General features: G+C 48.5%; 2 protein-coding genes across 5 annotated transcripts in view; one reads left to right on the top strand and one right to left on the bottom strand.

The window, feature by feature from the left end:
• Positions 1-4413: 4413 nt before the first annotated feature.
• On the bottom strand, positions 4414-8147 carry LOC308707517 (kelch domain-containing protein 1). Of its 4 annotated transcripts, XM_081394071.1 has the most exons (13): positions 7948-8147; positions 7735-7805; positions 7492-7609; positions 7300-7412; positions 7141-7225; positions 6973-7056; positions 6761-6841; positions 6334-6392; positions 5592-5701; positions 5042-5114; positions 4875-4959; positions 4743-4795; positions 4414-4676 (listed from the first exon to the last, which is right to left on the bottom strand). In XM_081394071.1, exons 1-13 carry the CDS (start codon positions 8038-8040, stop codon positions 4541-4543), a joined length of 1161 nt encoding a protein of 386 aa, XP_081250197.1. In that variant the 5' UTR covers positions 8041-8147; the 3' UTR covers positions 4414-4540. The 4 variants fall into 4 exon arrangements, with proteins under 4 accessions (XP_081250197.1, XP_081250196.1, XP_081250199.1 ...); XM_081394070.1 differs by having other exon boundaries at positions 4414-4795; XM_081394073.1 differs by lacking the exon at positions 7735-7805 and having other exon boundaries at positions 7948-8102.
• Positions 8148-8347: 200 nt separating this feature from the next.
• Positions 8348-14528, top strand: part of pole2 (polymerase (DNA directed), epsilon 2) — a 41878-nt gene continuing 35697 nt past the window's right edge. Inside the window, exons 1-3 of the mRNA XM_081347497.1 lie at positions 8348-8434; positions 8561-8661; positions 8743-8818. Of these exons, the coding sequence (XP_081203623.1) occupies positions 8361-8434; positions 8561-8661; positions 8743-8818 (251 nt within the window). The 5' untranslated portion in view covers positions 8348-8360. The remainder of the gene's footprint in view (positions 8435-8560; positions 8662-8742; positions 8819-14528) is intronic.

Raw genomic sequence — 14528 nt, 5'->3', positions numbered from 1 at the left:
CATCTACTGTAATATCATGAGCAACATCGCTGATATCTACTGTAATATCATGAGCAACATCGCTGATATCAACTGTAATATCATGAGCAACATCGCTGATATCTACTGTAATATCATGAGCAACATCACTGATATCTACTGTAATATCATGAGCAACATCGCTGATATCTACTGTAATATGAGCAACATCGCTGATATCTACTGTAATATCATGAGCAACATCGCTGATATCTACTGTAATATGAGCAACATCGCTGATATCTACTGTAATATCATGAGCAACATCGCTGATATCTACTGTAATATGAGCAACATCGCTGATATCTACTGTAATATCATGAGCAACATCGCTGATATCTACTGTAATATCATGAGCAACATCACTAACATCTACTGTAATATCATGAGCAACATCGCTGATATCTACTGTAATATCATGAGCAACATCGCTGATATCTACTGTAATATCAGGAGCAACATCGCTGATATCTACTGTAATATCATGAGCAACATCACTAACATCTACTGTAATATCATGAGCAACATCGCTGATATCTACTGTAATATCATGAGCAACATCGCTGATATCTACTGTAATATCAGGAGCAACATCGCTGATATCTACTGTAATATCATGAGCAACATCGCTGATATCTACTGTAATATCAGGAGCAACATCGCTGATATCTACTGTAATATCATGAGCAACATCGCTGATATCTACTGTAATATCATGAGCAACATCGCTGATATCTACTGTAATATCATGAGCAACATCGCTGATATCTACTGTAATATCAGGAGCAACATCGCTGATATCTACTGTAATATCAGGAGCAAAAATCAGTTGCACTGGAAATCCAATGAATTTGATACACTGATGATGATATGTGCACATATGAGAGTATTAGGGCTGCACGATATTATAGAAAAAAGCGATATGCGATAACTCATTAAATAATTCGATATGCGATACAATAATGCTTAAAGTGTGTAAAATAAACTTAAATTATCTATAAAATATATTTAAAATTATATAACCTACATGCGTGTTACATTTTTTATTTTTGTGACAGGAAAACATCCCTACATCTCCTGAAAGTGAACATCAGTGTTTACAGTAGCGTAAGTGTTATTGTAACATCAGTGTAAACCACAGGGTTCAGGGGTTCAGGTTATCCTACAGCAGAAACTGAATAATCAAATGTAAAAATAAAACACTGCTTAGTTTTTTCACTGTATGAATATTCTTATTAAAGCTACAAGAGTTATTCAGCCAAGAGCAGTGAGTGATTTTCTCTGTCTTTTGTTCACGACCCTAGTTGTTGCAAGCCGTTGCGATATGCATATCGCGATGTAAACATTTGCGATCTTTCGATATATTGTGCAGCCCTAGAGAGTATATAAAAGTTGGTCACGTACTTTATCTGATGAAAAGTCGACTGCTCGATTGATGTTCGTATCATCTTCTACAGACCGATCCGGTTCTGTCCGGTTCTCTGTTGGGTTGATGATTAGATTGTTGCTCATCTCGTGTGTCTGTCGTTCTGCCGTTAAATCTGTGATTTGAGGCTCAAATGCCGTATCACACGTCAGCTGACTCCGCTCTGATTCTGTGTGATCCAGATCAAGATCTGTGTGATCCGGATCGAGACCTCCTTCTGTGTGATCCGGATCAAGACCTCCTCCTGTGTGATCCAGATCAAGACCTCCTTTTGTGGAATCCGGATCAAGACCTCCTTCTGTGTGATCAGGATCAAGACCTCCTTCTGTGTGATGCGGATCAAGACCACCTCCTGTGTGATCCAGATCAAGACCTCCTTCTGTGTGATCCGGATCAAGACCTCCTTCTGTGGAATCCGGATCAAGACCTCCTTCTGTGTGATCCGGATCAAGACCTCCTTCTGTGTGATGCGGATCAAGACCACCTCCTGTGTGATCCAGATCAAGACCTCCTCCTGTGTGATCCAGATCAAGACCTCCTCCTGTGGAATCCGGATCAAGACCTCCTTCTGTGTGATCCCGATCAAGACCTCCTTCTGTGTGATGCGGATCAAGACCACCTCCTGTGTGATCCGGATCAAGACCACCTCCTGTGTGATCCAGATCAAGACCTCCTCCTGTGTGATCCGGATCAAGACCACCTCCTGTGTGATCTGGATCAAGACCTCCTTCTGTGTGATCCGGATCAAGACCTCCTTCTGTGTGATCCGGATCAAGACCTCCTTCTGTGTGATCCGGATCAAGACCTCCTCCTGTGTGATCCGGATCAAGACCTCCTCCTGTGTGATCCAGATCAAGACCTCCTCCTGTGTGATCCAGATCAAGACCTCCTTCTGTGGAATCCGGATCAAGACCTTCCTCTTGTGGGTTCTGATCTGCTTCCTCGTTGACGTTACTCTTCGCCTCATCACAGCTCATCTGTAACTCCGGGGTTTTCGCTGGCCGAACGGGAAGAGTGATTGTCAACTGTTTCTTAGTTTTGTTGAACTTTGCATCTCCTTTCTCTTCATCCACCGGATAGGCGAGTGGAAGGTCCAGTCGGTACGCTGGTTCTGGAGCCCCCAGGACGAGGCGTCGCTCCGTCACGCACACCTCAGCGTCCAGTGCTGATCCCAGCAGTGGCACATCGATGATGACCACGATCTCTCTGGGTCGGGCCCCGGGCCCCGAGTCTCTGGAGCACCTGTAATCCTGCAAATCCACGACTGATCGGTATTTTACGGTGTAATGTGGTGTGATGGGCTGTTTGGATCTGGTGTCATCAGGACTAGGAGGTCTTTGGCTCGCTTCGGGTTCTGGTTCTGGTCCTGTTTGATTCTCATCTGGATATGGAAACGACAGCATGTCCTCACCGGAGCTCCGGTTCTTCTGGTCGTGTCCGGGGATCGGCCTGCGGATCACAGCTGGATGTGCAACGCCTTTATACCTCATCTTCAGCTGCTTTATTTGCTCTCTGTTTATCTTGATGTGGAAAGAGTCTTCGATCCCTCCGATGGCGGTACTGTGGATGAGTTTCATGAATCTCGCGTTTTTTGAAGCCATGTGAAGCGCGTCTGGATGGAAGACGACATCGTAAACCTCACAGCTGTTCCCCGCGGCGTCTCGGTCGGCTCGGCCCGGTATCAGGCTGAACGGTAAGCGCCAGTTCTGACCCGGTTCCCCGCCTCGGTCTCGAGCTGCTTCACACGACGGCTCGTCGATGCGCGGATTAGAGCAGATGTTGATGAAGCATTTCCCGCGCGCGCTGCGTGTTTTGAGCACGTGATTCGCCTCAGGGTGAATAAACTGCACGTTAAAGCCCCTGTCCTCCTCCATCTGAGTGATCTCCTCCTCATATCTCCTCCGGTTCTCCGGGTCTGAGATCTCAGACGCATATTCCAGCAGTAACTCGCGGAACTTCTCGTCTTTTAGCGCTTTACCGAATCTATTCATTTCATCGCGTGTCAAATTCAGTTCTTCGAGTTTGCTGCCAAAATCCATTATAGATTGTTAACTTAAAGTTACTGACAAGCTGTAGTAATCTCTCGTGGATCTTTCCAAACTACAGCGGACCGGGAAAACTCAGTAGTGATGAATGGAGGACTCGGTAACCATGGAACCCACTACACAACAGAGCGCGCGTCCGCCTTTGAGGCGCGCTTTGCGTGAACGCGCCGGTCTCTTCAGTTCAATATTTATCTTCTTCTTTGTAGTAATTGTACTAATTTAACTGTGTGCACTAATTTGAATGGTTTTCTCTTTCTAGAGACGCATTAATAATCAGCCTGGACCAGTTGAAAGTCATTCGATATTTAATAAACGGTTCCCAGAAAGAAACACAAAACAGGAATGTAGGAACATCCTGAATGTATACATTTTAACAATATTTATTGAGAAAACAAAGGTGACGTACAGTAGTTTATTTGAAAACAAATCATTCCACACACACACACACACACACACACACACACACACACACACACACACACACACTGTATTAATACACAGTATCAATATTAATTGAGGAAACAAAGCTTAAGTAAACTTTTTTCTTATGTACAGTAACTTTAGCTGGTTACACTTTATTTTAAGGTGTCATTGTTACAGTTTATATGTTTAAGTGCTGAGTAATATTAAGCAACTACATGTACTTACTATAGGGTTAGGATTTGGTTTAAGGTTAGTTGCATGTAATTATGTATAATTTACTGTTATTACTAAGTCAAGTCAAGTCACCTTTATTTATACAGCGTTTTTTACAATATATTGTTTCAAAGCAGCTTTACAGAGATCACAGGAAAATAATGCAACAAAGTTTTTCTAGAAGAAAATAGCGTCACAGTCCAGCTTAAGGAAGTTCAGTGATTGTTTCATTTTTGTTGTAAATAGGTTATTAATTTAGTTCATATATATATATATATATATAGCTGCTCTGGAGTAAACCGTGATGTCATCGGTAAGTACATGAAACTTATGTAACAAGGACACTGTAAAATAAAGTGTTGCCCAGTAGCTTATTATAAAGCTAGGCTAACCCTAACCCTTATTATAAAGCGAATCATTCCGCGGTTCTGGATGGGTTCTGTGATGTTCTGTTTGTCCGTCTCTCCACAGCGCGCCTCAGTTTGGGTGGTAAACACAGAATCTGGGACTGAAACACACTGGAATGGTTTGCAATGAAGTCCTGGCATAACCTGTGGGAATAAAGCGCATTAGTTGTGTGTTCTCCGTGATGTGTGTGTGATTGTTCGGGATCGTACCGGATCAGCGGGTACGGCTGAGTCTGGAACACCAGCGCGTCGTTGCAGTGGCCCTGAAAAACACACCGTTCACACACACCTTCATCATGTTTGCTGGATTCATGTGTGTGTCGAGAAGCACATGAGACTTACTTTGTCCACCAGAAGAATATAATCATGACTTCCTCCGAACACAATCACATCTGAGTCTCTCCCGGGACAAGCGCTGTGCCAAAGCCTGAGGAAATCAGAATGGGAAAAGCAGCTCATACAGAGACCTGGAGAAACATAGTGTTTAAACACGATCATCTTTCACGAACCGCGGTTTGTCCTTGTGCTGATGCTCCTTCCTCATCCATCCTCGAGTCTGCAGATCCAACATCCAGCCGTCGCCTGAAGAGAACGAGGACGCTTTCTAGTTAGGGTTAGTTTGATCTGTCGTGTGTGTGTGTGTGTGTGTGTGTGTGTGTGTGTGTGTGACAGAGTGTGAGAGTGTGTGTGTGTAAGATTGTGTGTGACAGAGTGTGTGTGACAGTGTGTGAGAGTGTGTGTGTGACAGAGTGTGTGTGTGAGAGTGTGTGTGAGAGAGTGAGTGTGTGTGAGATTGTGTGTGAGATTGTGTGTGTGTGTGTGCTGATACTCACTCATGGGTCTGCAGTCGTTAGGGTGAGGAGTCTGACACTGGTGTGAGTGTGTGTGTGAGAGAGAGAGTGTGTGTGTGAGATTGTGTGTGTGTGTGTGTGTGTGTGTGTGTGTGCTTATACTCACTCATGGGTCTGCAGTCGTTAGGGTGAGGAGTCTGACACTGGTGTGAGTGTGTGTGTGTGTGTGTGTGTGTGTGTGTGTGTGTGTGTGTGTACTTATACTCACTCATGGGTCTGCAGTCTTCACTGAGTCCACCGAACAGAAAGAGTGAGGAGTCTGACACTGGTGTGAGTGTGTGCCATGAGCGACCCGAGGGAGAGGCGCTGCAGGAGACGCTGAGAGACCGGCAGAACACACACACACACACACACAGATGCGCTTCAGGTACAATATACACACACACTCACGCTGAGAGACCGGCAGAACACACACACACACACACACAGATGTGCTTCAGGTACAATATACACACACACTCACGCTGAGAGACCGGCAGAACACACACACACACACACAGATGCGCTTCAGGTACAATATACACACACACTCACGCTGAGAGACCGGCAGAACACACACACACACACACAGATGTGCTTCAGGTACAATATACACACACACTCACGCTGAGAGACCGGCAGAACACACACACACACACACAGATGTGCTTCAGGTACAATATACACACACACTCACGCTGAGAGACCGGCAGAACACACACACACACACACACACACACACACACACACACACACACAGATGCGCTTCAGGTACAATATACACACACACTCACACATCACACACCCTAACCCGACCCCTAACCCATCACACAACACATTTTTACATTTTCAAAAAAACACATTTTATTATGTTTATTAATCAATTTTCACAAGTATAGCTAAAAATGCCATCTCACACACACGCACACTCTCACATAGATAGTGTGTAACTGTTCTGAAAGATGTCTTACATTTCTGACCATGTCCATGAATTCAAATCCAGACAAAACACGTCACATGTTCTAGTTTCCTGTGCAGAAAACAAACAAACACACGCATGATAACAGAACTGCACATTACAGTAGTTCTCCAGTGATCTGTGTGTGTGTGTGTGTGTGTGTGTGTGTGTGTGTGTGTGTGTGTGTGTGTGTGTGTGTGTGTGTGTGTGTGTGTGTGTGTGTGTGTGTGTGTGTGTGTGTGTGTGTGTGAGAGAGAGAGAGCCGCGTGTGTGTGTGTGTGTGTGTGTGTGTGTGTGTGTGTGTGTGTGTGTGTGTGTGTGAGAGAGAGAGAGCCGCGTGTGTGTGTGTGTGTGTGTGTGTGTGTGTGTGTGAGCTGAAGTTCAGAGACGCTGCTGCAACAGTGAGTGATGTTCCTCCATAACACACAACAGTAACTCACCTTTATTCTCCCTCCACATACGAAACCTTTACTGCCGATCGTAGCACTAGCGTGAGCGGCTCGCGGTGCAGGAGCGCGACCCTGTCGAACACACACACACACACACACACACACACACACACACACACACACAAACACACACATCATATTGACATTATGCTAAATATTTAAGTCATTGATTCACAATGCTAAATGATGTTTGAATGACTTACAAAGGTCTGTAGTTCAGTCCATCTTCTTCTTTCCGGATCAAACTCGTGAGTTTCATTGTTCCATCCCCAGAAAATGTCCTCGGCCTGACGAGACAAAACTGACACTGATATGGATCTGTTTTAAATCGCTCTTCATCTGTGAGCAGTTTCATATCGAGCACAAACTACCCATGATGCTTCATCCACAGTGAAGCTCTTCGGGTCCTTGACTTCACTCAGCAGCTTGTGGCCATATCCACCAAAGTAGATCATTCTGTCAGGAGATCAAAATTCAGTACAAATATGACTATATCAATATTTTGTAGTGGATGAGTATCAAGCGCTGACCTTCCTTTATGAACCCAACAGGACAGTTTGTCTCGCGGTGACGGTGGAGACCCGGACTGAGGCTCGACCTTCTTCCAGCTGAACGTCCCATCGTGGAGATCGACTGAGTAGAGCTGAAATAAGACATTTATTCAGAACTTACTGGCTTTTACTGATGCAAAAGAACAGAGTTGGTACTTAATAAAGCTTTACTTCATTAGTCTGTCCATCATCACAGCAGCCTCCGAATATATACAGGAGTCCGTTCACAATACAGCCACAGGTCCCGGAGAGAGACGGGGGAACCGTCCCAGCCATGTCATGCCTAACCCTTCAGAAGAAGAGAAAACTCACTTAATCTCAACTAAAACATACCAACAACAACAGAGGCGTGTGCACGCACACGGGCACATGCACACAAACATCTGCTTGTTGACAGTCATAAATCATTCTTACCATAACCCAGTTTCTAAGTCATACAACCAAAGCTCGTCATTTGGAAGAAAAACTTCATGTTCTGCCACCGACTGAAGAATCAATCATCAGACAGAACAATCATTTTTATTTGGTTAGTGAAAGTGTCATTAATCATGAACTGTTAAATGCTAAACACTGTCCATTTTGAACAGAAATATGTGAAATATTCAAGATTACTATTATTATTATTACCACATAACCACCCCAGACATAGAGATACTGTCCGTCCGCCGCCGCGGTGTGTCCGCTTCTCTCTCGAGCCACTGTTTCACTCATCACGATCATTAATAGTGCTGATATTAGTACAGTAACCGAGGGACTGTATCTGACAGCTCGTGTCAAGTGCACAACAACAATAGCGGCGCGCGTGCCCGAGTGTGAAAGAGCGCTTCTGTCTCTTTATTCTTTTACAAACAAATGGGTCTTATCTGAAACAAAACTAATACTAAAAAAAACAGTTAACAAAGAGGAATTTAACTGTAGCTGAACTAAACATTGGTTTTATTTTGAAAGTTGTAGAAATGTAACTGTAGTTGAGGAAGTAAACACGGCTTTTATTTTGAAGTGCGATGTTTACGGAAGCGCCAGTTGCGCGGGAGCGGCAGATGAAGATGGACGCGCGCAGAGTGAAGCTGAAAGTGAGCGCGGGATTCAAGATGCGCGGATTAATCCTGCGACCGTACGTGAAACTCAGTTCATCAACAATCGTCCATTCGCGACGTGTCCAGCAGGGTTATGGTTATGGTTATGGTTAAACGTGTTCTCCAGGATTATTGTGCAGTGATGATTCGTGTTTTCCTCGCAGGGAGTCCAGCCGGTTCCTGCTGCAGGTTCTGGAGTCCGTCAGTGAAGCGGATCTGGATGAAGTTCTGGAGAGAATCTTAGATGCTGTTGAGAAGCAGCCTCGTATGTCTGTTCTACCATGATGATGATGATGATGATGATTTGTTATTGTTTTAATTATGATTGTTATGTCTGTGTTGTCAGTGTCGTCCAGCATGATTGAACTGTCTGTGGCAGAAGCGGCTGTTCAGGACTGCAGTCAGTCATGTGATGAGACCATGTAAGACACACACACACACACACACACACACACACACACACACACACACACACACACACACACACACACTCTCTCTCTCTCTCTCTCTCTCTCTCTCTCTCTCTCTCTCTCTCTCTCTCTCTCTCTCTCTCTCTCTCTCTCTCTCTCTCTCTCTCTCTCACTCACACACACACACACACTCACTCTCTCTCTCTCTCTCTCTCTCAATTCAATTCAGAAAGCTTTATTGGCATGACAAAAAGTACATTTTGTATTGCCAAAGCATCACAACAACATAGAAAATGATTTAGAACATTTAGTACACAAAATTATAATAATAGTTAAATTAAATAAAAAAGTATTATATATATTATCTTGGCTAGTTATTGCAAAAATAATAATGCAGATAACATAAAGCAATTATAATAGTGTAAACAAAGATTAATAAATAAAATAAAAAGGATTATATTGCAGAAATCATTTATATAAAAAACAAAAGTAAACAAACACTGAACTTGAACATTATATGTGTGTAGGTGTGATGGGATGGGTTAGGGGGTGTGTGTGTGTGTGTGTGTGTGTGTGTGTGTGTGTGTGTGTGTGTGTGTGTGTGTGTGTTAGGCTGTGAGTGAGTGTGTGTGTATTGGGCGTTCGCTGCTCTGCTCGTCCCTCAGGATGTGGAGAGATGCTACTAGTCTTGCTGCTAAATTGGAGCATTTGGCTTCTTCGAGTTCTCTTCGAGAGTTTTTGGGTTGGGTTACAGGTGTTAAATTGGGGAAATATCTTATTAATTTTGGGGTAATTGGTCTCTGATGTGTTCATATTTTGGGCATTCTGTGAGGAAGTGCAGCTCGGTCTCCGGCACTCCCAGAATGCAGTGCGTGCAGAGTCTGTCCTCCCGGGAGAGCCAGGTCTGTCTGCGCCGGCCCGTCTCGATGGCCAGGCTGTGCTCGCTGAGTCTCTCTCTCTCTCTCTCTCTCTCTGTCTCTCACACACACACACACACACACACACTCGATGGCCAGGCTGTGCTCGCTGAGTCTCTCTCTCTCTCTCTCTCTCTCTGTCTCTCACACACACACACACACACACTCGATGGCCAGGCTGTGCTCGCTGAGTCTGTACATCGTCAGGGTTTTCCTGAGCTTCACATCACTCACTGTGCTCAGGTAGCTCGCAACAGTGTACTCTCGATTTAGTGCCGAATAACATTCCAGTTTGTGTTGGTTTTGAATGGTGTTCGTCCAATGGGTGATGTACTTGTCTTGTTCTGTGTTGATAATTTGTGCAGGCCGAATGTGTGTGAGTGTGTGTGTGTGTGTTGAGGCGAGCTGATCTCTGCCGGAGAGAGCTCAGTCAGTCTCAGCACCAGCTGGCACAGGGGACTCCTCGCTACGCTCAGCTCTTGGTGTGTGTGTGTGTGTGTGTGTGTGGCACAGGGGACTCCTCGCTACGCTCAGCTCTTGGTGTTTGTGTGTGTGTGTGTGTGTGGCACAGGGGACTCCTCGCTACGCTCAGCTCTTGGTGTTTGTGTGTGTGTGTGTGTGTGTGGCACAGGGGACTCCTCGCTACGCTCAGCTCTTGGTGTGTGTGTGTGTGTGTGGCACAGGGGACTCCTCGCTACGCTCAGCTCTTGGTGTTTGTGTGTGTGTGTGTGTGTGGCACAGGGGACTCCTCTCTACGCTCAGCTCTTGGTGTGTGTGTGTGTGTGTGTGTGTGGCACAGGGGACTCCTCGCTACGCTCAGCTCTTGGTGTGTGTGTGTGTGTGTGGCACAGGGGACTCCTCGCTACGCTCAGCTCTTGGTGTGTGTGTGTGTGTGTGTGTGTGGCACAGGGGACTCCTCGCTACGCTCAGCTCTTGGTGTGTGTGTGTGTGTGTGGCACAGGGGACTCCTCGCTACGCTCAGCTCTTGGTGTGTGTGTGTGTGTGTGTGTGTGGCACAGGGGACTCCTCGCTACGCTCAGCTCTTGGTGTGTGTGTGTGTGTGTGTGTGTGTGGCACAGGGGACTCCTCGCTACGCTCAGCTCTTGGTGTTTGTGTGTGTGTGTGTGTGTGTGGCACAGGGGACTCCTCGCTACGCTCAGCTCTTGGTGTGTGTGTGTGTGTGTGTGTGTGTGGCACAGGGGACTCCTCGCTACGCTCAGCTCTTGGTGTTTGTGTGTGTGTGTGTGTGTGTGGCACAGGGGACTCCTCGCTACGCTCAGCTCTTGGTGTGTGTGTGTGTGTGTGTGTGTGTGGCACAGGGGACTCCTCGCTACGCTCAGCTCTTGGTGTGTGTGTGTGTGTGTGTGTGTGGCACAGGGGACTCCTCGCTACGCTCAGCTCTTGGTGTGTGTGTGTGTGTGTGTGTGTGGCACAGGGGACTCCTCGCTACGCTCAGCTCTTGGTGTTTGTGTGTGTGTGTGTGTGTGGCACAGGGGACTCCTCGCTACGCTCAGCTCTTGGTGTGTGTGTGTGTGTGTGTGTGTGTGTGGCACAGGGGACTCCTCGCTACGCTCAGCTCTTGGTGTGTGTGTGTGTGTGTGTGTGTGGCACAGGGGACTCCTCGCTACGCTCAGCTCTTGGTGTTTGTGTGTGTGTGTGTGTGTGGCACAGGGGACTCCTCGCTACGCTCAGCTCTTGGTGTTTGTGTGTGTGTGTGTGTGTGTGTGGCACAGGGGACTCCTCTCTACGCTCAGCTCTTGGTGTGTGTGTGTGTGTGTGTGTGTGGCACAGGGGACTCCTCGCTACGCTCAGCTCTTGGTGTGTGTGTGTGTGTGTGGCACAGGGGACTCCTCGCTACGCTCAGCTCTTGGTGTGTGTGTGTGTGTGTGTGTGTGGCACAGGGGACTCCTCGCTACGCTCAGCTCTTGGTGTGTGTGTGTGTGTGTGGCACAGGGGACTCCTCGCTACGCTCAGCTCTTGGTGTGTGTGTGTGTGTGTGTGTGTGGCACAGGGGACTCCTCGCTACGCTCAGCTCTTGGTGTGTGTGTGTGTGTGTGTGTGTGTGTGTGGCACAGGGGACTCCTCGCTACGCTCAGCTCTTGGTGTGTGTGTGTGTGTGTGTGTGTGGCACAGGGGACTCCTCGCTACGCTCAGCTCTTGGTGTTTGTGTGTGTGTGTGTGTGTGGCACAGGGGACTCCTCGCTACGCTCAGCTCTTGGTGTTTGTGTGTGTGTGTGTGTGTGGCACAGGGGACTCCTCGCTACGCTCAGCTCTTGGTGTGTGTGTGTGTGTGTGTGTGTGTGTGGCACAGGGGACTCCTCGCTACGCTCAGCTCTTGGTGTTTGTGTGTGTGTGTGTGTGTGGCACAGGGGACTCCTCGCTACGCTCAGCTCTTGGTGTGTGTGTGTGTGTGTGTGTGTGGCACAGGGGACTCCTCGCTACGCTCAGCTCTTGGTGTTTGTGTGTGTGTGTGTGTGTGGCACAGGGGACTCCTCGCTACGCTCAGCTCTTGGTGTTTGTGTGTGTGTGTGTGTGTGGCACAGGGGACTCCTCGCTACGCTCAGCTCTTGGTGTGTGTGTGTGTGTGTGTGTGTGTGGCACAGGGGACTCCTCGCTACGCTCAGCTCTTGGTGTGTGTGTGTGTGTGTGTGTGTGTGTGGCACAGGGGACTCCTCGCTACGCTCAGCTCTTGGTGTTTGTGTGTGTGTGTGTGTGTGGCACAGGGGACTCCTCGCTACGCTCAGCTCTTGGTGTTTGTGTGTGTGTGTGTGTGTGGCACAGGGGACTCCTCGCTACGCTCAGCTCTTGGTGTGTGTGTGTGTGTGTGTGTGTGTGTGGCACAGGGGACTCCTCGCTACGCTCAGCTCTTGGTGTTTGTGTGTGTGTGTGGCACAGGGGACTCCTCGCTACGCTCAGCTCTTGGTGTTTGTGTGTGTGTGTGTGTGTGTGGCACAGGGGACTCCTCGCTACGCTCAGCTCTTGGTGTGTGTGTGTGTGTGTGTGTGTGTGGCACAGGGGACTCCTCGCTACGCTCAGCTCTTGGTGTGTGTGTGTGTGTGTGTGTGTGTGGCACAGGGGGCTCCTCGCTACGCTCAGCTCTTGGTGTGTGTGTGTGTGTGTGTGTGTGTGGCACAGGGGACTCCTCGCTACGCTCAGCTCTTGGTGTGTGTGTGTGTGTGTGTGTGTGGCACAGGGGACTCCTCGCTACGCTCAGCTCTTGGTGTGTGTGTGTGTGTGTGTGGCACAGGGGACTCCTCGCTACGCTCAGCTCTTGGTGTTTGTGTGTGTGTGTGTGTGTGGCACAGGGGACTCCTCGCTACGCTCAGCTCTTGGTGTTTGTGTGTGTGTGTGTGTGTGTGGCACAGGGGACTCCTCGCTACGCTCAGCTCTTGGTGTGTGTGTGTGTGTGTGGCACAGGGGGCTCCTCGCTACGCTCAGCTCTTGGTGTTTGTGTGTGTGTGTGTGTGTGGCACAGGGGACTCCTCGCTACGCTCAGCTCTTGGTGTGTGTGTGTGTGTGTGTGTGTGGCACAGGGGACTCCTCGCTACGCTCAGCTCTTGGTGTGTGTGTGTGTGTGTGTGTGTGGCACAGGGGACTCCTCGCTACGCTCAGCTCTTGGTGTGTGTGTGTGTGTGTGTGTGTGGCACAGGGGACTCCTCGCTACGCTCAGCTCTTGGTGTGTGTGTGTGTGTGTGGCACAGGGGACTCCTCGCTACGCTCAGCTCTTGGTGTGTGTGTGTGTGTGTGGCACAGGGGACTCCTCGCTACGCTCAGCTCTTGGTGTTTGTGTGTGTGTGTGTGTGTGGCACAGGGGACTCCTCGCTACGCTCAGCTCTTGGTGTGTGTGTGTGTGTGTGTGTGTGTGGCACAGGGGACTCCTCGCTACGCTCAGCTCTTGGTGTTTGTGTGTGTGTGTGTGTGTGGCACAGGGGACTCCTCGCTACGCTCAGCTCTTGGTGTGTGTGTGTGTGTGTGTGTGTGGCACAGGGGACTCCTCGCTACGCTCAGCTCTTGGTGTGTGTGTGTGTGTGTGTGTGTGGCACAGGGGACTCCTCGCTACGCTCAGCTCTTGGTGTGTGTGTGTGTGTTTGTGTGTGGCACAGGGGACTCCTCGCTACGCTCAGCTCTTGGTGTGTGTGTGTGTGTGTGTGTGTGTGTGTGTGGCACAGGGGACTCCTCGCTACGCTCAGCTCTTGGTGTGTGTGTGTGTGTGTGTGTGTGGCACAGGGGACTCCTCGCTACGCTCAGCTCTTGGTGTGTGTGTGTGTGTGTGTGTGTGGCACAGGGGACTCCTCGCTACGCTCAGCTCTTGGTGTGTGTGTGTGTGTGTGTGTGTGGCACAGGGGACTCCTCGCTACGCTCAGCTCTTGGTGTGTGTGTGTGTGTGTGTGTGTGGCACAGGGGACTCCTCGCTACGCTCAGCTCTTGGTGTGTGTGTGTGTGTGTGTGTGTGGCACAGGGGACTCCTCGCTACGCTCAGCTCTTGGTGTGTGTGTGTGTGTGTGTGTGTGGCACAGGGGACTCCTCGCTACGCTCAGCTCTTGGTGTGTGTGTGTGTGTGTGTGTGTGGCACAGGGGACTCCTCGCTACGCTCAGCTCTTGGTGTGTGTGTGTGTGTGTGTGTGGCACAGGGGACTCCTCGCTACGCTCAGCTCTTGGTGTGTGTGTGTGTGTGTGTGTGTGGCACAGGGGACTCCTCGCTACGCTCAGCTCTTGGTGTTTGAGGGCTCTGTAATGGTATGTGTTGGGGTCGCTTGTTTTCAGGTGTGTCCAGAATTTGATGGCTCTTTTTTGGATGTTTAGGA

The sequence above is a fragment of the Scardinius erythrophthalmus genome (genome assembly GCF_964197995.2).
Source record: "Scardinius erythrophthalmus genome assembly, chromosome: 19".
Taxonomy (NCBI): domain Eukaryota; kingdom Metazoa; phylum Chordata; class Actinopteri; order Cypriniformes; family Leuciscidae; genus Scardinius; species Scardinius erythrophthalmus.
Note: the sequence above shows the minus strand (reverse complement) of the source record. Positions and strands in the feature narration are given on the sequence as shown.